Source organism: Rhinichthys klamathensis, unplaced genomic scaffold (genome assembly GCF_029890125.1).
Source record: "Rhinichthys klamathensis goyatoka isolate OS25496 unplaced genomic scaffold, OSU_Roscu_1.1 h1tg000181l_1, whole genome shotgun sequence".
NCBI lineage: Eukaryota > Metazoa > Chordata > Actinopteri > Cypriniformes > Leuciscidae > Rhinichthys > Rhinichthys klamathensis.
In genome coordinates, this window is record NW_026606709.1 from 6,198,616 (window position 1) to 6,222,713 (window position 24,098).

The 24,098-nt window shown below is 41.8% G+C and overlaps 1 protein-coding gene across 2 annotated transcripts in view; it reads right to left on the reverse strand.

Annotated features, from left to right (window-relative positions):
• Positions 1-23,332, reverse strand: part of sema3e (sema domain, immunoglobulin domain (Ig), short basic domain, secreted, (semaphorin) 3E) — a 62,260-nt gene extending 38,928 nt beyond the window's left edge. Inside the window, exon 1 of one of the 2 annotated variants that reach the window (XM_056261394.1) lies at positions 22,843-23,332. In XM_056261394.1, coding sequence (XP_056117369.1) covers positions 22,843-22,948 — 106 coding nt within the window. In that variant the 5' untranslated portion in view covers positions 22,949-23,332. The remainder of the gene's footprint in view (positions 1-22,842) is intronic. The other variant, XM_056261393.1, reaches the window with a different exon arrangement.
• Positions 23,333-24,098: the final 766 nt, after the last annotated feature.

The following is a 24,098-nucleotide window of genomic DNA, read 5'->3' on the forward strand; positions in this document are numbered from 1 at the left end:
TATAAAGCAAGCTTGTTTGTATGAACAGGAGTCCATTTTATTTCAATCAACAAAACTTTAAAGGAGGCAGTAAGCCAAAACTAATTACTATAAATGATCTGATTCTGAGCAGAGAAGACTGAGCGACTTTGTTTAAGAGAGACTCTGTCCTAGCATATTGACTGTGTTAACCTGTTAACCCTAGTAATTATCGTAAGGGTTATCCTGTATTTGGGAATATGATCTTCACCTTCTTCCAGACAGACTGCATGTCTGGGTTAGGCTACATATTCTTCACAAGTACAGCTCTGTATAATGGAATTAGTGCATTCAATATTTATAGCGTAGGCCTACTAATGAAAATAAATAAATAAATAACCAAAGTCAATGAGCAATCTAAACACTTCCCTTTATTACAATCAATCCATAGATGTTGAACTGTATGGAGGACCAACTCTACCATATTTAAAAATAAATACAGAAATAAATAAATGCTCAATAAATAAATAAGCATACAATTAATTGCCCCAAAAAATACAATAAACAAATAAATGTAGGTAGAAATTATACAGTGAGACATAAATGTATATATATCTTTTAATTAGCTTCTTTATTTATTCACCTTTGTAATAATTACCTTATTTATTTATTGTCCGTTATAATCTTCAACTTTATTTATTAATTACTTATTTTTTGAAGTATTTATTTATGTGCATGTTATAATATTTTTGTCTGTTTTATTCTTCCTTTGTATTTTTTTACCCTATTTATTTCTTCAATGCTATTTATTTCTGCCTGTCGTTTTTACATTTCTGTATGCATTTCTGCCTCATTATGCAAATGAGACGGGGCTGTGTCTTAAGTAGGGGTGGAACGGTACACAGAAGTCACGGTTCGGTTCATACCTCGGTTCAGACATCACGGTTCGGTACGATTTCGGTACAATGGAGTGAAAAGCAAAGCAAAAATGCAGAAGGCATTTTTATAAATGTCTTAAACCTTGTATTTTTTTAAATAAGTTTTATTAATAAAGGCATAGAACCAGTTTATTTGTAGTGCACTGACAGTAGTTTTATATAATTAGTTTATTAATTAAATTATTAAAAAGACGAAAAGACCTTGAGATATGTTTGGTAATTGTACCTGAATGAATTTAAAATTAATTTGCTATTTCAGATCAAGATATTTGTTTTCCTTCATTTTAATTAACTAACTTTATTCTCATCTGAATTATAAATAATTGATTTCCGTATAAAATAATACTACCATAAAAACTTTTGTTAACAGTTGTAGGTTACAGTTTGACAAGAGTTTAGAGTGTGACAAAAGCACAATGTTGTGTTTTATTTCCAGTGTACACAAATATAAGTAAACAATTTGCAGTTTTAATGATGTCCTGTATGAAAAAAATGACGGAGTATGTTTTTACGTTTCCACTGTTCGATCGCCCGTGCCTCTCTCTCTCTCACACACACACACACACACACACACTGTTCATCGCGCGATTCGCGCCCGCGCCTCTCTCTCTCTCTCTCGCACGCGCGCGCACACAAACACACACACACTGTTCATCGCGCGATTCGCGCCCGCGCCTCTCTCTCTCGCGCGCGCGCGCGCACACACACACACACACACACACACACTGTTCATCGCGCGATTCGCGCCCGCGCCTCTCTCTCTCTCGCACGCGCGCGCACACACACACACACTGTTCGATCGCGCCTCTCTCTCTCTCGCACACACACACACACTGTTCATCGCGCCTCTCTCTCTCTCTCTCTCTCTCTCTCTCTCGCGCGCACACAGACACACACACTCTATGGGATTAAAATCCTGCCATGATTCAAAACTGAAAATAAAGTTCTGAAAGGTTGAAACTAAGTGTTCGAAAACTCAAAATCTTACAAAAAAAGTTTTGCAAGATCGAAAAATAAGATTTGCAAGCTTGCAAAATGTAAAAAAAATTAAAAATATCTCTGCAAACATTGTTGTTTTTGAGATTTCCTTCTTCAGAACTGCAAAAAAAAATTTACGATGTTGCGCAAACAATTTTTCAGAGTTTCAAATTTGTCAGTGTTCTCCCACTGTATTAGTTTGTTTTCCAGGTTTGAAACCTTGTAAATGGTGATCTGAAAACTGGTGTGCGAATGTGTGAAAAAAAGTTTTGAAACTCTGAAAACAGACTTTTGCAGGCTTGCAAAGGGGTAATTTTTTTTAAATCTCTGCAAACATAATTTTGTTTTTGAGTTTTCCTTCTTCAGAAGTGCAACACTCTTTTTTACGGTGTTGTGCAATCATTTTTTCAGAGTTTCGAATTTGTCACTGTTCTCCCAGTGTATAGTTTGTTTTCCAGATTTGAAACCTTGTTAATGGTGATCTGAAAACTGGTGTGCGAATAGGTGAAAAAAAGTTTTGAAACTCTGAAAACTGAGGTTCGAAAGGGCGAAACTTATTACATTACATTACATGTGCACTCCTATTGCAGACTATTTTTTCAGAGCTGAGTTTACAACACCCACTTTGCGGAGATACGCCCACACAGTTGCGAGCTTGCGACTCACGTGATTTGTGGCAGCTTTGTCACGCAGTTCTGCTCTGAAACTCTGAAACTCAGACTGAGCGAAAATGAAGCTTCGCAACCTCGCAACTTAAAAAAAAGCCTGGAGGGAGGGCCTTCTGCTCTTGGCCAATGCTTTGCTGTCTGCTGACGTACAGTCCAATCACAAGTCGTATTTACTGGAAAGGTGGGATTGACCGACTGCTCCGCCAATGACGAAAGCGTATGGAATGAATATGGTCAGTCATATTTATTTATAGTGCACATTTAAAAAAAACAGCTGTTGGCCAAAGTGCTGTATCAAAATATAGTATCAAAATGATTAACACGTGCAAGCACAATTATCAATGAACTTGATTAATGTTGCAGAAATGTTTTATTATCCACAACCAAAGGCCTTTCAACAGGCCTTTTCAGGGGCGGCGCCGGGTAATTTTTAACGAGGGGGTGCTAGATCATTGACAGGGGGAGCTGCGCAATTATATATATATATATATATATATATATATATATATATATATATATATATATATATATATATATATATATATATATATATATATATAGGCTACATACACACACACACACACACGACACACACACACACACTATTATTTAAATGAGCAAAATTTATAATGAGATGCTCCAGCTCATGTGCAATGCAATCGCGCCCGTGCCTCCATGATCATATTGTCAGCTATTTGCTTCTTATTTATTATATATCCAGGCAATTGGTTAATGAAAAATTGATTAAAATTAAGATACAATTTATACAAAACGAAATTCACTTTAAAGAAAGGCTTTCTACAAAACAAAACTGAATTTAGTGGTCAAAATCATGTCTGACCCATCATATCTTCCGATATATTGCGCATCCATCTTACTCATGCTGTTCAATTTTCATAATCAGCATAGATGTGAAAAAAAAATAACATTATAATATTTTAACAAAAATGAAACTAAATGCGCTTTTTTATAATGGCTACAACACATATAGTGGGCCTATACAGACTCTCTAAATATTTACATTAATATTAACAATGCTGTAGAAGTGCAGTTTGTTGATAGTAAATGTTAACTAATCTATAAGTGTTACCGATTTTTTATACACCGATTCAGAGGTCTCGTGAGTTCAGTGTTGGACAGGTCAGGTGTTTTAACTATTCATTAAAGTGAATAGTTAAAATTAGTCATTCGTTTGCGTATCGGACGTGTCATTAGTGGACGTCTAGCACGCTTGTGTGATTATCTCGGCAGTTTAGGACATCGCACAAGATTTGCAATTTGTACAAATAGAGACATTTTTGTGAATAAAAAAGTTTACTTTTGTATTAGTGTTTCATAATTTGCGCATCCAACAAAGAAGACGTGCAAGTGTGGATCAGGTGACACGCGTGCATTCATTGACGTCTTTTCTGAGTCAATCTCATTTGATTCATTTGGATTTTGAGACTTTCTTTTCACGGGCTTTAAGCATTTCACAACCCACACACAAACAACTACAAATGAATAGGCCTGGTGCTAATTATTAATGTGGGCACAACTACACATCTATTTGACAAATTCATAAATGTGCGTCACTACATTTAAACTAATACAATTCAATGTGTGCGCAAAATCCAGAATCACATGAATGTGCAGCATTTTGTACAACTTGAGCCATATAGTTGTTAATACAAAACCTCGATTTTGTATTAATATAGCTCAGAACTTGTGTATGCAACAAGATGTGCAATTTTTGACAGGTGACATGCGTGCATTCATTGCTCCGTTTCTAGAATGCATGAATATATTATATTTATCCCATACGCTTTCGTCATTGGCGGAGCAGTCGGTCAATCCCACCTTTCCAGTAAATACGACTTGTGATTGGACTGTACGTCAGCAGACAGCAAAGCATTGGCCAAGAGCAGAAGGCCCTCCCTCCAGGCTTTTTTTTAAGTTGCGAGGTTGCGAAGCTTCATTTTCGCTCAGTCTGAGTTTCAGAGTTTCAGAGCAGAACTGCGTGACAAAGCTGCCACAAATCACGTGAGTCGCAAGCTCGCAACTGTGTGGGCGTATCTCCGCAAAGTGGGTGTTGTAAACTCAGCTCTGAAAAAATAGTCTGCAATAGGAGTGCACATGTAATGTAATGTAATAAGTTTCGCCCTTTCGAACCTCAGTTTTCAGAGTTTCAAAACTTTTTTTCACCTATTCGCACACCAGTTTTCAGATCACCATTTACAAGGTTTCAAATCTGGAAAACAAACTATACACTGGGAGAACAGTGACAAATTCGAAACTCTGAAAAAATGATTGCACAACACCGTAAAAAAGAGTGTTGCACTTCTGAAGAAGGAAAACTCAAAAACAAAATTATGTTTGCAGAGATTTAAAAAAAATACCCCTTTGCAAGCCTGCAAAAGTCTGTTTTCAGAGTTTCAAAACTTTTTTTCACACATTCGCACACCAGTTCTCTTACGAGAGGTTCTCTCGTATTGCGTAAGCTAGCTTACGCTGCGGGAAAGATTCATCTTTGCTGAGATATTGAAGCCAAAAAAATTATTTCATAATTTTGTATCCATACACAACGCAGTTCCTCTGCGGCAGACCTAGAGCGGGCTAGCTAGCAGCTCATTGGTTCGCTCAGAGAGAACTGCTTAAGCCTATGGGAGAGCGGGGCTGAACCCGCTTCCAATGAGAGGCGCCCGCGCGCTCATTGCGTCATGACCCGCCAGAATGGGCGTGGCCATGGTGTATATAAGGCGCTCTCCCAGGCTTATATGTTGATTCATTTCATCTTCAGCAAGCTGCACGCTTCTGCTGTTCCTGAGAAAAGCCATCGCCGTCGAAGAAGGCATCCTCTAGCGAGCTCAAGGACCCTGAAGAAGCCGGCCGTCTTCGCCACCTTCAGCCGCCCAGCAAGCTAGGCCATCCGACGATTGTATCCTTTCTCTATTTCTAAAAGAGCCGAGCGTCTTTTTAAAGATGTCTCGTTTTTCCTGCGGCTCTTGCCGCGCTCGTCTCGAGGACGGAGACCGCCATGTCATCTGCGCTCTCTGCTTGGGACTCGAGCATGCAGAACTCGCCCTCGCTGATGGAGGATGCGACCTCTGTGAAAGCCTGCCGTTTTCGTCCCTGCGGGCACGACTTCTGGCAGTGAAAACCGCTCCCGCGCCGCCTATTCTCTCGCCGCGTAAAAAGAAACGCCGCTCTCAAAGGCCGCCGGAGCCCCCAGCGGAAACATGCGGGCCGCCGCCGCCGCCTCCCGCTTCCCGCTCTCCCTCCCCGCCCCTGCCGGACATTCAGTTGCCGCCGAGTGGCCGCTCTGTTGTTTCCGATGACGCCGCGGAGGAGAAGGACTCCTGTTCACTGCTCGCTTCTGACAGTGAAGACTGGTCATCTCTCGGATCAGCGAGAGAGTCGACGGGGACCCGCGCCGGGATAGAAGAGGAGCTGATGCGCCTCCTCTCACAGGCCGTCGAACGCCTCGGTCTCGAGTGGTCTCCTCCACCCGAGCAGGCCCCGAACCGAATGGACGGTAGCTTTTTTCATCGGCGCTCGACCCCCGCGTGCACCCGGGCCGCTCCATTCCTGCCTGAACTTCACGCAGAGCTGACAAAATCCTGGAATGCACCGCTCTCGGCTAGAAATCGCTCCGATGTATCCGCCTCGCTGCGCTCGGTGGACGGAGCCGCCGAGAAAGGCTATGCAGCCATGCCGCCCGTCGAGGACTTGGTCGCCACACACCTCTGCCCGCCCTCCGCTAGATGGCGTTCTTCACCCACGCTTCCTTCGAAGGCTTGCAGAGCGACCTCGAGCTTTCATGCTCGCGCTTACGCCGCCGCCGGTCAGGCCGCCGCTGCGCTTCACTCTATGTCTGTCCTCCAAGTGTTACAGAGCGATATTCTCCGTGAATGGGCCGAAGGCGGTAGAAAACCCCCCCCCGCCGTCACGGATTTGAGAAGTGCTACGGATCTCGCCCTTCGCGCCACTAAAGCCGCCGCATAAGCTCTGGGGAAATGCATGGCCAGCCTTTGTGTTGCTGAGAGACACTTATGGCTCACGCTCGCCGACATGGGAGATTCTGAGCGCGCCGCGTTTCTCAACGCGCCCCTCTCCCCGACGGGCCTGTTTGGATCTGCCGTCACGGGAATTGTCGATCGCTTTTCTGAAGTACAGAAAGCTTCTCAGGCGATGAACTTGTTTCTACCCCGCCGCGCTAGCTCTTCAGCGGGCCGCTCTCACGAGCCCTCCGCCAGAGCCCCATCACAGCGCCCCCCTCCGCAGACTCAAACAACTCAGCGCAGTCAGAGCGGCCGCCCTCGCCCTCGCTCTCGCTCTGACAGCCGCCGCAGACCGCCGCCCCCCCGTGGCCCGCGACCCAAGATCACGCTGAAGCCTGATCATCAGAAGTCTGCCTAACAATGTCAAGAAAACGACGGTGCTCTCCCGCCGCGGCCGGACCGCGGTCAAAGCTTCGCCCTCTGCCAGTCCCCGTTATTTCGCCGACTGCTGTAGTGTTGACCGCCATAAACAAGCCGGTGTCCCAGCCCGCTTGCGAGCGACAAAAAGCCGTTTTTACGGCTACCCAGAGAAATCTCAAAAAGAGAAATTTTGCCAGTTGTGTAGAAAATGTGCCCACAATCATGTGTTCACCCATACACACAAGCATAACATATCCCGTGTCTCTATCAGAGCCCCATCACATGAAACGGGCACAGCCCGCTCTAATATCAGAGAACATAAACACGCCCACGAGCTCGTGCACGTGTCCCCTCTCTGCTCGCTCTGTGTCACGGCCCATAGACTCCTCTCTGAGTGCAAATCCCGTTGCCACACACATTCAAAGCGCGCCCACACACTGTGTCCAGCCCGCTATGTGCAGCAATCAGGGCAATACAGCCATTCGGCCACTAGCCGCATGCTCCAAAGCGTGGGAAGCCATTCCAGGCATTTCCCCGTGGGTGTTAAGCATTATAAATAACGGCTACCTGCTACAGTTTCGCCGCCGCCCGCCTCGTGCGCGCGCGCAGCTCGAATCTTCTGTCAGCCCGCTGGCCGCCGGCACGCTCCGCTCAGAAATTGCGACGCTGTTGCAAAAGGGCGCGATAGAGAGAGTCCCGCCATCTATGACCGAGTCGGGGTTTTACGGCCGTTATTTTCTGGTTCCCAAGAAAGACGGCGGCCTCAGACCGATCTTAGATCTCAGGTCTTTGAACAAAGCGCTCATGAAGAGACCGTTCAAGATGCTCACTACCAGGAAACTCCTCGCGCAGGTGCGCCAAGGGGACTGGTTCATATCTCTAGACCTGAAAGACGCCTATTTTCAGATCCAGATAAATCCCCGTCACAGGCCATTCTTACGTTTCGCCTTCGAGGGTCTTGTTTATCAATACGCCGTTCTCCCGTTCGGCTTATCTCTGGCGCCCCGTACATTCACGAAGTGCATGGATACGGCGCTCGCCCCCCTGCGAAGCCAGGGGCTGCGCATTCTGAATTATCTGGACGACTGGCTGATTTTGGCCCAATCACAGACGGAGCTTCTGTCGCACCGCGCAGTTCTCCTCGACCATTTGGAAACGCTGGGCCTCGCTGTCAACTGGACAAAGAGCTCCCTTCATCCCAGTCAATCGATTTCCTTCCTAGGAATAGATTTGGACTCGGTCACGATGACGGCTCGCCTGTCTACACAGCGCGCGCGCAGTGTTCAGCGTCTAGCCGCCTCGTTCCAGATGGGCACCCGCAGGCCTCTGAAAACTTTTCAGAGGATGCTGGGTTACATGGCCTCAGCCTCCGCTGTACTTCAGCTGGGCCTTCTGCACATGCGCCCGCTTCAGTTCTGGTTGAACAGCCGTGTACCCCACCGCGCGTGGAACACGGGTCGCCAGCTGATCAGGGTTACCCAAACGTGTCTCACGGCGCTGCAGCCATGGACAGTAGCAGAATGGTTTCGTCTAGGCGTCACGATGGGGACCTTTTCCTGCCGAAAAGTCATCTCGACAGATGCATCCAACACGGGTTGGGGTGCAGTCTGCGAGGGCTCACCGGCCTTCGGCCACTGGTCGATTCAGGAAAGCCCATTACATATAAACTGTCTGGAAATGCTGGCGGTCGAGAACGCGCTCTCGCACTTTCTCCCGCGCATCCAGGGACACCACGTCCTGATCCGTTCGGACAATATGGCCGTGGTCTCCTATCTCAACCGTCAGGGCGGTGTCAGATCCAGAAATCTCTGTCGACTGACGCACCGCATTCTAGTTTGGTCTCAGAGCCGCCTGCTCTCGCTCAGAGCGACGCACGTGCCGGGCCATCTGAACGACGGTCCAGACATACTGTCCAGGAACCTCATCTCCACAGGAGAATGGTCCCTGAACTCACAGACGGTCCAGTTACTGTGGCGACTATTCGGCAGAGCAGAAGTAGACCTCTTCGCGTCAGAAGAGAACGCTCACTGCCCAATATATTTCTCGAAGAGCGAGGACGCGCTAGCCCAGGAATGGCCTCGCCGCCCGCTCTATGCATTCCCTCCGATCGCTCTGTTACCACAGGTAATTCAGAGGATCAGGGACACACGCCACTCGGTGCTCCTCATAGCCCCGCGTTGGGAGAGTCAGAATTGGGTTCCGGAGCTCACGCAGCTGTCACAGACAGCCCCGTGGCCCATCCCAGTCAGAGCAGATCTCCTCTCTCAAGCTCGCGGCACGATCTGGCACCCCCATCCACAGCGCTGGGCGCTGCATGCATGGGTGATCAACGACTATTCGTTGATTTGCCAGAGGGAGTAAGAAACACTGTCATACAGGCTAGAGCACCTTCCACGAGAAGGCTCTATGCGTCTAAATGGTCTGTGTTCTCAAAATGGTGCACCGACAAACAGCTGGACCCACGGTCGTGCGAGGTGCCGTCTTTGCTTGTTTTCCTTCAAGAGATGCTGGACAAGGGCAGGTCCCCCTCCACTCTCAAGGTTTATGTGGCAGCCGTCGCGGCGTTCGCGGAACCCCGACGCGCTCAGTCATTGGGCAAAGACGAGTTAGTCATCCGCTTCCTCAGGGGAGCTAAGAGGATGAACCCTCCGCGGCCCCCGTCGGTTCCGGTTTGGGATCTTTCTATAGTCCTTGAAGCTATGAAAGCACCCCCGTTCGAACCGCTCGAGTCTGTGGATCTGAAATACCTCTCGCTCAAAACCGTTTTCCTGACGGCTCTGTCCTCAGTTAAACGCGTTGGGGATCTTCACGCGCTCTCATCCAGCGCCGCGTGTCTTGAGTTTGGACCGAATGATTCGATTGTCATTCTCAAACCTAGGCATGGCTATGTCCCGAAGGCGATTGGTACCCCGTTCAGGGCTCAGATTATCTCCCTATCGGCTCTGCCTTCATCCGATAGTGAGCGCGATGCCAATCTCCTTTGTCCGGTGCGGGCTCTGAGATTGTACACTACGCGCGCTGCCGCGTTCAGACGCGCTGAGCAGCTTTTCGTGTCGTTTGGGGGGCGCACCAAGGGTCTGGCCGCCTCAAAACAGACACTGTCTAGATGGATAGTGGACGCTATCGCCTCTGCTTACGCATCTAAATGCCTGCCCTGCCCTCTGGGCATCAGGGCGCACTCCACTAGAGGCATGGCCTCATCGTGGGCATGGTCCTGTGGAATTTCCATTCATGACATTTGTGTGGCCGCGGGATGGGCCTCCCCGTCCACTTTTGTCAGGTTTTATAACTTGGAAGTTCCCGCCTTGCAGGCAAAATTACTAGCTGTCTGACGAACAGCTCTCTAAGAAGCTGCATTTCTGGAGGTCCCTCACAACCGGTTCGCCCCTTGTGCTCTCCTGTAATGCTTATACACTTCATGTGCCCGCTCTGCTGGCCCCATACATGCTTATGTGTACACTTCATGAGCCCGCTCTGCGGCCTCTTTGTACATTCACTCCACGTTAAGAAATTCCCCCGGTATATCCCTGGGTTTTTCATGAGTGGATTCGTAGCGCGCACGGCGTTGGCCAGGTGTTCCCGCAGCGTAAGCTAGCTTACGCAATACGAGAGAACCTCTCGTAAGAGAACGAATCGGTTACCTAACGTAACCTCGGTTCTCTCTAGAAGAGGGAACGAGTATTGCGTTCCCGGCCGTGCTTGCGCTACTAGCGTTTCGCTTCACGCTGAAATAAATCAACATATAAGCCTGGGAGAGCGCCTTATATACACCATGGCCACGCCCATTCTGGCGGGTCATGACGCAATGAGCGCGCGGGCGCCTCTCATTGGAAGCGGGTTCAGCCCCGCTCTCCCATAGGCTTAAGCAGTTCTCTCTGAGCGAACCAATGAGCTGCTAGCTAGCCCGCTCTAGGTCTGCCGCAGAGGAACTGCGTTGTGTATGGATACAAAATTATGAAATAATTTTTTTGGCTTCAATATCTCAGCAAAGATGAATCTTTCCCGCAGCGTAAGCTAGCTTACGCAATACTCGTTCCCTCTTCTAGAGAGAACCGAGGTTACGTTAGGTAACCGATTCGTTTTCAGATCACCATTTACAAGGTTTCAAACCTGGAAAACAAACTAATACAGTGGGAGAACACTGACAAATTTGAAACTGTGAAAAATTGTTTGCGCAACATCGTAAAAAAAATGTTGCAGTTCTGAAGAAGGAAATCTCAAAAACAACATAATGTTTGCAGAGATATTTTTAATTTTTTTACATTTTGCAAGCTTGCAAATCTTATTTTTCGATCTTGCAAAACTTTTTTTTGTAAGATTTTGAGTTTTCGAACACTTAGTTTCAACCTTTCAGAACTTTATTTTCAGTTTTGAATCATGGCAGGATTTTAATCCCATAACACTCCTGCATTGCAATCTTGATCGCAGCCTGTTCATTGCTGCGTTAACAGTCACACCAAAAGCGAATAGAGCGAAATTTATAGCTATTTAATAGGTTTTTTTTTTTTTTTTGTACCGTGTATTCTGCGTGCAAATTCGTGCACCGAACCGTGACGCCCGTACCGTTTCGGTTCAATACGAATACATGTACCGTTCCACCCCTAGTCTTAAGGGCTCATGGGACCTTATTTAGGAAAAAATATGTATGGTAGTCTGTCAATGGCGAGAGACAACTTTATCTTTTTATTACGTCTGAACTGTGCCCTAAATTACACATATGATGTTTGTCAATTTAAAAGATAATTATGAAAGTCGCAGTTTGTCATAAAACAGAAGAGTGACATTTAGTTTTATGTGAAAATCGCTCAATGAACTACCTCTCCTGGGAAGCGTATCAACGAGCGAGATCCGCTGCTCGTGTGTGTGCAGTCTGGTACAAAACACTCAGGCATGACGGCGTAACGTTACGATTATAACGTAAGACTATAGAACAAATGACAGACGTTAGCTTCAGTAAAGTTAGCTTCATTCATTGAGAGAAAATGTGCGCCTTTTGGGTTTGTAGTCTTTTTAATTACGTATTTACGTCTTATACCTCAACAGTTTTACATCAAACTGCGACTTTCTTGACTTTAAAATGTATCTTTTAAATTGACAATCAGGGATGAGTTCCCTAATGAATATTAATGAGTCTTCCCCTACCACCCTGCAAAAAAAAATAAAAAATCGCAGCCGGTGGCATGTAGATTCGACCGATGCAGTAAAATGCTAACCAACCAACCAATGGGCAGAAGTTGACCCCTTAAGACACAGCCCCTCCTCATTTGCATAATGAGGCAGAAATGCATACAGAAATGTAAAAACGACAGGCAGAAATAAATAGCATTGAATAAATAAATAGGGTAAAAAAATACAAAAGAATAATAAAACAGACAAAAATATTATAACATGCACATAAATAAATACTTCAAAAAATAAGTAATTAATAAATAAAGTTGAAGATTATAACGGACAATAAATAAATAAGGTAATTATTACAAAGGTAAATAAATAAAGAAGCTAATTAAAAGAGGTATATACATTTATGTCTCACTGTATAATTTAATTTCTACCTATATTTATTTGTTTATTGTATTTTTTGGGGCAATTAATTGTATGCTTATTTATTTATTGAGTATTTATTTATTTCTGTATTTATTTTTAAATATGGTAGAGTTGGTCCTCCATAGAACTGTAGTTTAAATTCCCTAGCACACATAAAATAAAATAAATACAAAAAAATTATAAGATAGATAGATAGATAGATAGATAGATAGATAGATAGATAGATAGATAGATAGATAGATAGATAGATAGATAGATAGATAGATAGATAGATAGATAGATAGATAGATACTTTCATGACAATTAAGCATTTCCCCTCAAAATTATTATACATGCACATCCATATTAGATGAACAAGAACTTGTGGGGGAAATGTGCTTAATTATCACAGAAATAATCACACACAAAAAGTGAAAATGAAAAAAAGAGAAAATAAATGGCCGTGGTGTTTCCCCATTTATACCGAATATATATTATACAAGACCTGTATTGAGACAAAGGCATACAAATCTAAACGTTTGCAGCCAGAACATAATCCAATACACCACCCTTGAAATATTTCTCCCTGAACAAACTCGACAGCTTGGTAAACATTCGTCTCTTCTGATCTGGAATGGTGAAGGTTTTTGGTTTAGATATGAAGCCCAGGGGGGTTTGTTTCTTGTGGGCGGGCTGGCAGGGCGATGTCCCTGATCTGGGGCCACATTTCGGTGTGGCCTTGTAGAGGTGGTGCAACCTGGGGCCTCAAATAACATTAAGAGGGTTCTGACCGCATTGTGTATTATGTATGTATGATTTGCTCTGACTCATGTTATTTGTACTTTCAACCTATTCTAAATTGCAGCTGTCATACTTCAATGAACCAGTACAGAGGAAGTGAAGCTGGCTAACATCAACCTGCTCCTCCCTCAACAAACTCTACAGGAGACTGAAAACATAGAAGCACAAGGAAATAGAAGAAGCACGCAAGCCAGATTCAAACTCCATTTTCATAAGCATCAAACCACCAGATCTCTGATCATCATACTGAAGGCTGATCAAATGCATGGACAGTAACCATATTTAAAGGGATAGTTCACTTTGAAATTAATTGTTGATATGTTTTAGTTTACCTCAAGGGCATCCAAGATGTAGGTGTCTTTGTTTCAAGACACCTACATCTTGGATGCCCTTGAGGTAAGCTAAAACATATCAAAAAATAATTTCAAAGTGAACTACAACATGAAATCAAAATTGAACCCATGTACACCCTCCATAAGTAATGCAAATGAAACCGATAACAGGCTATTTAAATTTAAACATTTACACGCACACACACACACACACACACACACACACACACACAGAATAATATATAACTTTATACATAACTTTTCATTCCAATGCCACAACATATTGACCAAAAACTGCAAGTACAAATTTATATCATCTTCTTACATAATGTTTATTTGTTCACAAATATAGCAATACATATAGACTTTTTAGCAGTTAAATATATTATGGGAAATATCCAAGATAATTCCATAGTCTCAGTTCATCTCTATGATGAAACAATGGTTCTTTAGAGATACAGCACATTGCAAAGAAGTGTTTTGTCTGTGTTTTATAGCAAGCAGGTCGAGATTAAAGCATTTACCAAAACATTTAAAGCAACGGTGGTACATTCATTTGAAAGAGACTCCACATTTAGATGCAACACTCAGTTAAGGGTGAAGATATGAGATGGGGAGAACATAGATAAAGACTATTTCCATAAACAATCTCATTGATGCATGGGCAAAACATGAACAAACCATCTGCTCCCCCTTTCATGGGCCAAGGTCTTTCTGACCTGTCAATCAAGTTAACAGAGACAGACAGGTATTTTGATTTCAAACATCAGCGCTGACTGAAACAACATGCTACTGCCGATTTCATAGTAGCTACGTGCTAGGACACATGATGTGTAGATACATAGCAAATTACCAAATATATAAACACAAAAAGCATGTCAATCATTCAGGAGGTGGAGCTAGAGAGACAGAGGTCAGGTCCTACTGATGGAACATGCTGAGGATAGCCTGAGGTTCAAGAAGAGACTCATAGAAGCATTGATATATATTGCTCGTCATGTGTTATTTTGTGGCGACTGATTGATTTCAATAGCATTCTCTTAGTTTAAATGAATTCCTCATACTGCATGTTTGCAAAAAAAAAAAAAAACATGAACATCAACTTTGTGGAACTGGAAATTTCTTGAAGGGCAACTGTGTTCAGGGAACTTTGCTGTCCATGCAGTACACAAGTAATACAAGCATGCTCAATAATAATAATATTGAGCATGCTTGTATTACTACAAGTTTTAATTTTACGACATTTTGAACACACATTAAAAAATCTAAACAAAAAAAAAAAAACGTACAAATAATAATAATTTAGAAAATCTACTAGGTGAATCAGCCTTGGTTCTTATATGTGGTGATAAACCCCTCTCAGCATTTTACAGGAAATTCCCAACTCATCATATTTTATTTATGAGCTTTTTCACTTTTCAACCTCAAACATCTGAATGTTGAATAATGATATTATTTCAGTTCAGTTTCTTGGCATGTACAGGGATAAACACATATTTTAGGTGGTATCCTTTGAAAACGAACTATGGGAATTTCCATGGTTTTATTCCCTATAATTTCCTCCCACCTGGAATAACTGCTCACGTTTAAGAGATGAAAGAGTCTCAAAACACACAACACGAGTGTTGGATACAGTAAGGCCTATCGCACACTCACTTCATGAAAAAAAAAAAAGAGAAAAACTTCATGCAAAGATTTGAGTTCATAAAACATTTTTTCTCATATTTAACCTTGACGGATGAACAGTAAGAGAAACACGGTGCAAGAACAATTTACCACTCACTTATTTAACTAACAATAAACCTCGACATTTATGCATCATAATTCCTGGGCAGTCAGGCAGAGTAGATTAAACCTGAATAACTACATCTCTAGAGTAATGTCACATCATTATTCACTTACAAGTATAACACGATTAGCTTTCCTCAAACATCCTCCTACAAGAACTGCCATGAACACCTCAAGAGACAAGTCCGTAGAGAAATACTGGGTATCAAAAAAAATGATTCAAACTATTTTCTACCAAAGTTCAGAAGTATTAAACCATATCGACCCAATGGTTAGTTTGAAATCTCTCCAAGATGAGAGAAAATTACACCATCTTTACAAATCCATTGTGTTGTGTAAACTGTGCATGATGTCACCTCTAAAATGAATGCCACATGGACACAAAGCAAATGAATGAATGCAAAGATCATTAGCCGAAGGTAAAGGACAGTCAACATCTAAAAGAAAACCATCAACTGCCTTCACTGGAGTACAAGTATATCAAAGAGGACATCACATAGACCGCTATCCTTCAATGCTTGGATCTTTGATGAAATTTCAGGCTATTGTTTTATTGGAAGTGGTTGTTCTCATGTTCGGGTTGTTTGATGTAGGGAAACAAGCTGATTGATGGATACATTGTGGATTACCTGACCTTGGAGATCTTTCATTGACCAGAGAACAATGTGCATTCATTGAAGCCACTGTAAGTCAAGGAAACCCTTGTTTTCGGGGGCCGGTTGTGGGTCTGCTGTCCTGCGCTGATTATACTGACTGTGAAGTTTATTAAAAACCAGGATTTCTTCCTTCCCGTCTTGCTGTCTCTGAAGAACCCGTCTCCATGACGACCCTTCAGATGCCTTATTTCAAAGGAAATTATGGGTTTATTGGGTAAACAGACCTTTCGGGACTGTCAGGAGAAATACTGAGAAAGACACAGTGAGAGGTAGGAAAAGGGAGGAACAGACCAAAGTAGGAACAAACTCTCCCAAGAACATCATTAATTACGCAATGACCTGCGGGCTGGCTAATCACATGCAGCACTATCTGGAGACATGGACTCTGTGATGAAGCAATAGGAGGTTTGCTTGTATAAGTCCTTCTCCTTTCATGTGCTGTGGACTTTGTCTTTAGAATGGCAAGGTCATTACATCTGGAATTAAATGTTTCACATTGCATAGTTTCAGATAGTATCTTTTTTTTAGCCGTATTGAATTTAAACTTTCATTCCAATGCATTTAAACCAGACCAAAATCAGATCACACTTTCTCAAATGCAAATATGGCAAATATGTACTTACTGTTATATTTCCATCATCTAAAAATATATATATATATATAATAATATGTGTAACGAGGTTAGATGTTGTGGAAAGAAAGAGGCGGGAAACAAAACACAACATAAAATCCAGGCCTGGCCTGCCTCGCTCTTCACTGTCGTCGCTCGTCCTATTATGCTTCCGCTCCTCCGTGAGAGATACGAGACCGGTGCGTCGCACAGGTGTCGCTCATTATCAATCACCCCACCGGCCTCGCGCCGTTCTCTCATGGCCCTCGGCCTTGTCCTGCTCGCCACAATATAATATAATAATAAAAAAATGTAAAGATTCAAATGCTTTCCGTCATTTCTAGAGATAGATTACCATTCCCTCAATAAAATTATGGTAATGGAGACTAGAAGTAGAGAAAATGATTTAAAGTGTTCTCTCTGGGGAGATAAATTAAACTGACATCATTTACTGACCCTCAAATTGTTCCAAACCTGCATAACTTTCTTTTATGCCGGGATATGAAGATATTTTGAAAAAATGGTTTTTGAATAAGGCCCAATGTTGTCTTAATGTTCGGTGTTCTGAAAGAAATTCATACAGGTTTGGAATGATCCATTTAAATGTGGTTTGCTGATTGATTCACATTTTATCAAGATTATTCATCGGATGCATTTTAAGAGTATCATTGGCTCAACTATCACAAACACTCATATTTCACTGTTTTTGGCCCTGGCACAAAATGACCAACATCATTTGGCAGACTGATTGCTATAAAAGGAGGGAAGAAGTGCTTCCAATCATTGTGTTCTTGTGTTAGCAATGGTTACCTTCAAAGAAAGACATGCAGCCATCCTCGCTTTAAATCAAAATGGCATCGCATACAAGGAAATAATATTGCACCTGAAATAACCATTTACCGGATCATCAAGAACTTCAAGGAGAGAGGTTAAACTGCAGTGAAGAAGGCTTCAGGAAATAAATTCCAGAGTGTCCAGCAAGCACCAGAACCATCTCCTTCTGAGGAGTCAGCAATGGAATCGTGTCACCACCAGTGCAGAGCTTGCTCAATATCGGTGGCAGGTGGTTGTGAGTGAATCGGTGTAGGTTAAGACTTTTGGACAACGGCCTGGTGTCAAGAAGGGCAGCAAAGAAGCCACTTCTCTCCAAGAAAAACATCAAGGACAGACTGAAATTCTGCAGAAAGCACAAAGATCGGACAGCAAAAAACTGCTGCAAAGTTATTTTCTCTGATGAAGCCCCCTTTCAACTGTTTGGGACATCTGGAAAATTGATTGTCCGGAGAAGAAAAGGTGAACACTACCATGAGTTCTGTGACATGCCAACAGTGAAGCATCCATTAGTGGGGTTGCCGTTCATCCAAGGGAGTGGGCTCTTTCACAATTCTGCCCAAAAACACTACCATGAATAAAGAATGGTATCAAAATGTTCTGCAAGAGCAACTTCTCCCAATGATCCAGGAGCAATTTGGTGATGAACTGTGCATTTTCTAGTATGTTATTCCTATTGAGAACCTGTGTCGATCCTCAAATCCGCAAATGGACAAGCAGACGTCCACAAATTGTGATCAACTCCAAGCACTAATAGGCAAGAATGGATCACCATCCATTGGTGAATTTGGTGAATGGATCACCACATTATATTTTACTCTAAATGTAAAAAAAAGAAAAAAAAGTCAGTGGGGGACTGAAATTCCTCTATTCGCCGAAAAGAAAATTACCCTTGGTAAACTCTTTTAAGGTCATCTGAAACATAGATGAGCCTTGTTGTCTGCACTGAGGTAGGTTAAAAATTACAGCAGAGATTCGAGCAGCACGTTAGTGATTATGACCCAATCCTAAATGCAACATGAGCTGGCTAATGGGCTGTTATACTGTCAATTTAAAAAAATAATATAAAAATTTAACACAGACCTCTTCTCAGCTGTCTTCCTCACTAAGAGCCAAATGCTCTGTAAAACAAATCCCAAGGCTGAATTCAAAACTTAAAGATAATGTTCTCCAGTGAAGGGTGATGAAAAAACGATTTATAGTGCTCAAACTGTGATTAGCCATTTGATGACTGACTGACGATGGAAAAGCTACTATAGCTTGTTATTATAGACCATGTAACAAGGTGAAACTAAAGTATGCTACCTATTTGACTGTACTGAAGTGTCAGAGAGCTCAAAATATGTCTCTTTTCTCACATTCATATTGATGTAGAGGGTAACCATGTTATATGTTTGGATTGTTTCAACAAACCTCATAAAATGGTCACGAACATCCATTTACGTGATGATAGCTGGGACCAACTGGAGGTCCATGAGGATTTGTATGTTTGAGTGGCTATAGATTCAGGATAAGAAACTGACACTCTTTATAAGTAGCTGGGACAAGGGCTAAAAGCTCTGGAGAGCTTTTGGGGGGCTCCTTGATGACATTTTGGTTCAGTAATACCATTCTGAAACCAGCAAGGTTTATTTATACAAGTTAATGCACGAAACTCAAACTCTGTCTTAACAGCGTGACATCACCCCAAACTGGGGTCTGACACTCCAGAACCAGTTGGAAGTGTTTTGAAATAATGTTTAGAGTAGATTGAAACTGAATTCACTCTCGAATAAATATACAACTCTTGCAGATCATGTGCTCAGCATGTTACCCCTTGGACCCTGCGGTAGTGAAGGATGTACAGTCGCACCACTAAATAATTCAGCCTCGCTATTCGATACTCTCAAAAATACCTGCCTATTATCAAGATGCCTGTCAGGCTCAGAATGCACAATTGGGATGTTGCTTAAGAAATGCGGTTGGCAATTTCCATGTCTGAAAATGTTCCCTCATAAACAAACAACAGTGCTAAGTTGCAGCTCCTACTAATTACGCCAATTTCAACAGCAGTCCCTTAACTCTCACTTTATTTGTTTTTACCCTCATTAAACCATCAAAGCCACTTAAAAATAAATATCAAATATGTGCACCCACCTACACAATTCCACCCAAACACCTACAAACCAGTTGAACGTGTTGATGATTCAGCTGTTAGATAATGAAGCCAGCACATTTCAAGGCGATGAATGTAAGTTTATTTTGAAATAAGCTTCCTTTACACGTAATTAGCATTTGCTGTAGCTATTTTTCATTTCCTTAAGCAAAGCCTGGCCAAATGATAGCATGCAGAGCAGCAGTTTAAAACTGTGTGCTTAAACAAATTTGAATTTGTAATTCCCATTTGGACTGTGTTTTCCACTTGGTTAGCTTCACACGACTCTGAAAATCACAGGAATATAATAAATTCAGTCTTCAAATTGTGTCATTTTATTAGTTTCAAGCCCTAAACGAGGGTTAATATGCTTACTAAAATACATTTAGAAGCTTGAAGAAAATCCCACTGAAACTTTCCTGCCTACACAACTGAAAATGTATTTAAGAAAATGAGCACTTTGCAGCTTTGTAGCTTTTCAATGCATCAAACTCAAATGTAATATCCAGAACCACATGTTCTAGTCAAGTCGGAAACAAAGGAGCATTCAGAAGAGGAGACAAACTCAAGCTCTCTAGTGATATTGATAAGCATGTCAAATATGTTTACCCAAGCACACAAACACTGGTTGCTACAAGCAATTCCTGACTAGGAAATTCACAAGTCCACAAACACTACCTTTGAACAAATTACCATCGTAACAATACACCCATACACTACAGTTATTGATTAATACAGTACAATTGGGGTAACTTTGTGGTATTAGCAACCATTGACATTAGAGATTAAAGTGACTGAAAAGAGCTTATGTTGCTTGATATTGCAAAACTGGTACAGTGTTTCTTATTATTTTAATGTTTGGTTTGTAGCGCAAACAGTTTGCTGTACTTTGTTACTCTTCTTGTTATTTACCGACTATTACCTATTTAGGCTCTGTGGACTAAAAAACGGTGGCTCAGATTCAATTTTATTCAATTATTAAATTAAGGATCTGATAAATTGGACAAGCACTGTTTCTGGTAGGCAAAAATGATCTCACTTATCACATAACTGACAGATTAGTTGGATAAGCACTGTTTCTGGCAAAAAAAAAAAAAGATCTCACTTAGCACATAACATGCTGACAGATTAGGCCAGGATTAAATTAAATCAACTCCAGGTTTTGATTCCAGATCTTAAAAATGGGTTTAACCACAAATCAACCTCCTGTGAATGCCTCCAAGGTAAAAAAAAATGCTTTGAATACCTCTGAGGTCTTCGTGCTATTCAAAATTTAAAGTTTATACATGTTTTTCATTCCATAATGATAGGATACAAGAAAAATAAAAAGCTTCTTCAGCTGAGTAGAAAAACTTTATCAGTCTAGACACGCAGAGCACACCAAGATAATGACAGAAAACACAAGAATGAAAAAAAACATGAAAGACAGAGATGGACATTCAGAGAAACTGCTTATATCCCAAAACAAAACTTTACTGTAAAAAAAAAAATATTACAATCTTAAAATATACTTAAAGGGTAGTTCATCCAAAAACGATCATCATTTAGTCACCCTCAGGTTGTTCCAAACCTTTATGAATTTATTTATTCTGCTGATCAAAAGATATTTTGAAGAATGTCAGTATAACCAAACAGCTGATGGTCCCCATTGACTTCCATAGTATTTTGTTCCCCATACTATGAAAGTCAATGGGGCCCATCAACTGTTTAGTCACGGACATTCTTCAAAATATCTTCTTTTAGGTCCAGCAGAAGAAAGAAATTCATACAGGTTTAGAACAACTTGGTTGAGTAAATGATGACAGAATTTTGGGGTGAACTATCCCTTTAAATATATTTATTTAAACTATATCAACCTGACTATAATGAAAGTAATTTCAGGTCAGATCAGGTAGAAATATATCTATAATGTAAACAGTTTCTCTATTTTTCCTATCAAATCAACAAAAAAAAGAAGAAGAAGAAAGAAAACAAGGCACAGGCAGAATGAGAGGCAATGAGAGGATTTGGAAAGAAATTCCACATTTTATCTTTGCCTGGGGACATTTCCTCTGGAGCCTGCCGGTTTCTTCGCCACACGTCAATCACAATTTGCTTGAGTTTGCCAGAAGCTACGCACATAACTCACTGAATATGGCAGTCAAAATCAATATTATGACAAATCTGATAAGAAAAGCCCCTCAGACGCACCCCAGTCTAAAACCTTTGGCCAGCGCAGTGTCAGTGTCTTTCTCAAAGGAAAAGGTATCAAAGGAAAAGTGTTGTTTCCATGATTTTACAGTTAGCTTAGACAGTATTGGTTTGATTTACTGTGAACTGAAATTCCACATGGACTCTTAACCATGACCAACGCTGGGGTGTGGATTTTTATATGACACAGTTTCCACAGCATTTTGCTTAAAGAGAAAGACTGAGAGAGGCATGGACAATTTGCTTCGGGCTAGGGTGTTCATCTACAAAAGATGCCCCCATTTATCTCTGGATTTCATTGTAAACATGCCAATTCGAGATCAGCTAGTAAAAGGAACAGTTGACATTCCTTCACTGAACCGCTTGAGCTGACAGAAAACCACATTGTAGAAGCTCAACCACCATAACGGTGAGGAAAAACAAATAAAATAGACTCCAGATGTATTAATGGCAGTGCAAGTGACTTTATCCAAATCATCTACAGTACATGTCCATAATCCACTGTGCATTAGACTTAATAAAAGAAAAAAAAAGAAAACAATTTATTATTTTAAGTTTAAGTATATTACGTTTTGGCGAATTGGTGGCAAATTGGTATGAATTTGCTCGATTTTAATCAAAATTGTCAGAACAAAAACTAAGCATGAAGGTTCACCCCTAAACTTAACCCTGAAAGAAGACTGTACGAAAGAAATTGTACAAACGAGATAGTAGGAAATCATAAATTCATGACCAATTATCCAAAATGTAAAATAGATCTAAATTGTATACTATTTATTTATAATATATATTTTTATAAATGTAGCCATTTATTTCTTTAAGGCTATTGTACATTTTAACTGTGGGGGAAAGTGGTAAAATTAGCCTAAAGTTCAAAATGCATTAACCTGTAAAAAGTAAGAGCTGTATTGGGATGTTCATCTATTAACATTTGTCTAAAATTATGACCAATAATTAGTTTCAGATTTAATTTAAGTGAACTTCATGTGAAAGCATTGCCCAGACACTAACACACACACACACCTGTTGCCTTACCTTTGTGAGATAGTCGTAATCTTGGATACACACTCTTTGCCGATTGAGTTGCCGAGCTGATCCATAGTGTCATGCAAAGCATGAAGGTCCACACACCCCATGCCATCCTCACACACTCCTCTTAAAAGTCTCACACTGACTCCTTACGATCCACCACGAGCAGCCTCCATCCGCTGACAGACTGAATTGCCGTTTAAAGAAGAAATTAGTAAGCTGTCATCAGAGAATTGTGATGAAACTCACTTCATTGACGTTTAGGGTGTGTGAGTGTGGCTTTGAGATGCTTCTGTGGATTCCAGTGTGAAGAAAAGTGTCTAAACCGAGTGTACGGCTGTGACTCAATCCTGGCTGACTGTTCCTGTCACTCTTACCACAGCCGATGGATTCCTCAAACTCATAGCACTATGTGTGTGAGTATGAGTGTCAGACATCAAGCACGCTGATCTTGGAGAGCTTCCACCTCCTCCTCCTCTAATGTGAAGAAGCCTCTCTCTCTCTCTCTCTCTCTCTCTCTCTCTCTCTCTGCTCTGTGAAATACTGCCCTTCCACGTGCCAGCCCTCTCTCCCCTCCTGACTGCTTCAAGTCCCCTGCCGCACATATGGACAACAGCCAAACACTCCGCTCCACTCCCATCCACCCCTTCTCTTTCACTCTCTCATTCTGTCTCTCTCTCACTCTCTTGGTTCCGCCCTTGTGCAATCCTCTATTTATGATGTACTTCTGTTATCATCTCTGAGGACATGTTTAAAAGCATATGAAAATGATGCTTAATATTAGAATTTGGTTATTGCAACTGCAAATGCCATAACCAGAATAAGTCACTTTTTTACGAATAAGACAGCTGGCAAATTTCTTAATCGATCAGAATATTTTTTATAAAAAAAAAAAACGGAATATTTCAGAACACCGTTTACTTATTTCTGCACATGTCCAAATGAAAGTAATAGCGCTTTTCACAATACATATCGTTTCAATGTAGTTTTACAGAAAATAATGGTTTATTACAGTTTAGAGAAATGATACGAGCTGTCAAAGTAATGCCCCATATGTCAAAAAATGACTGTATTAAGATATTACAAATCATGCAGTTAGCTAATATCATGGATTCATTTAGACAAAAACAATCTTACAAATTAATTAAACCTGTGTCCTTTTTTGAGCAACATTAATAATATCTCTATAGATTGCAGCACCACCGCCACGACCAAACAGACGGGGCTCGTGCTTATATAGGCAGCTGTTCTCTACACATTTA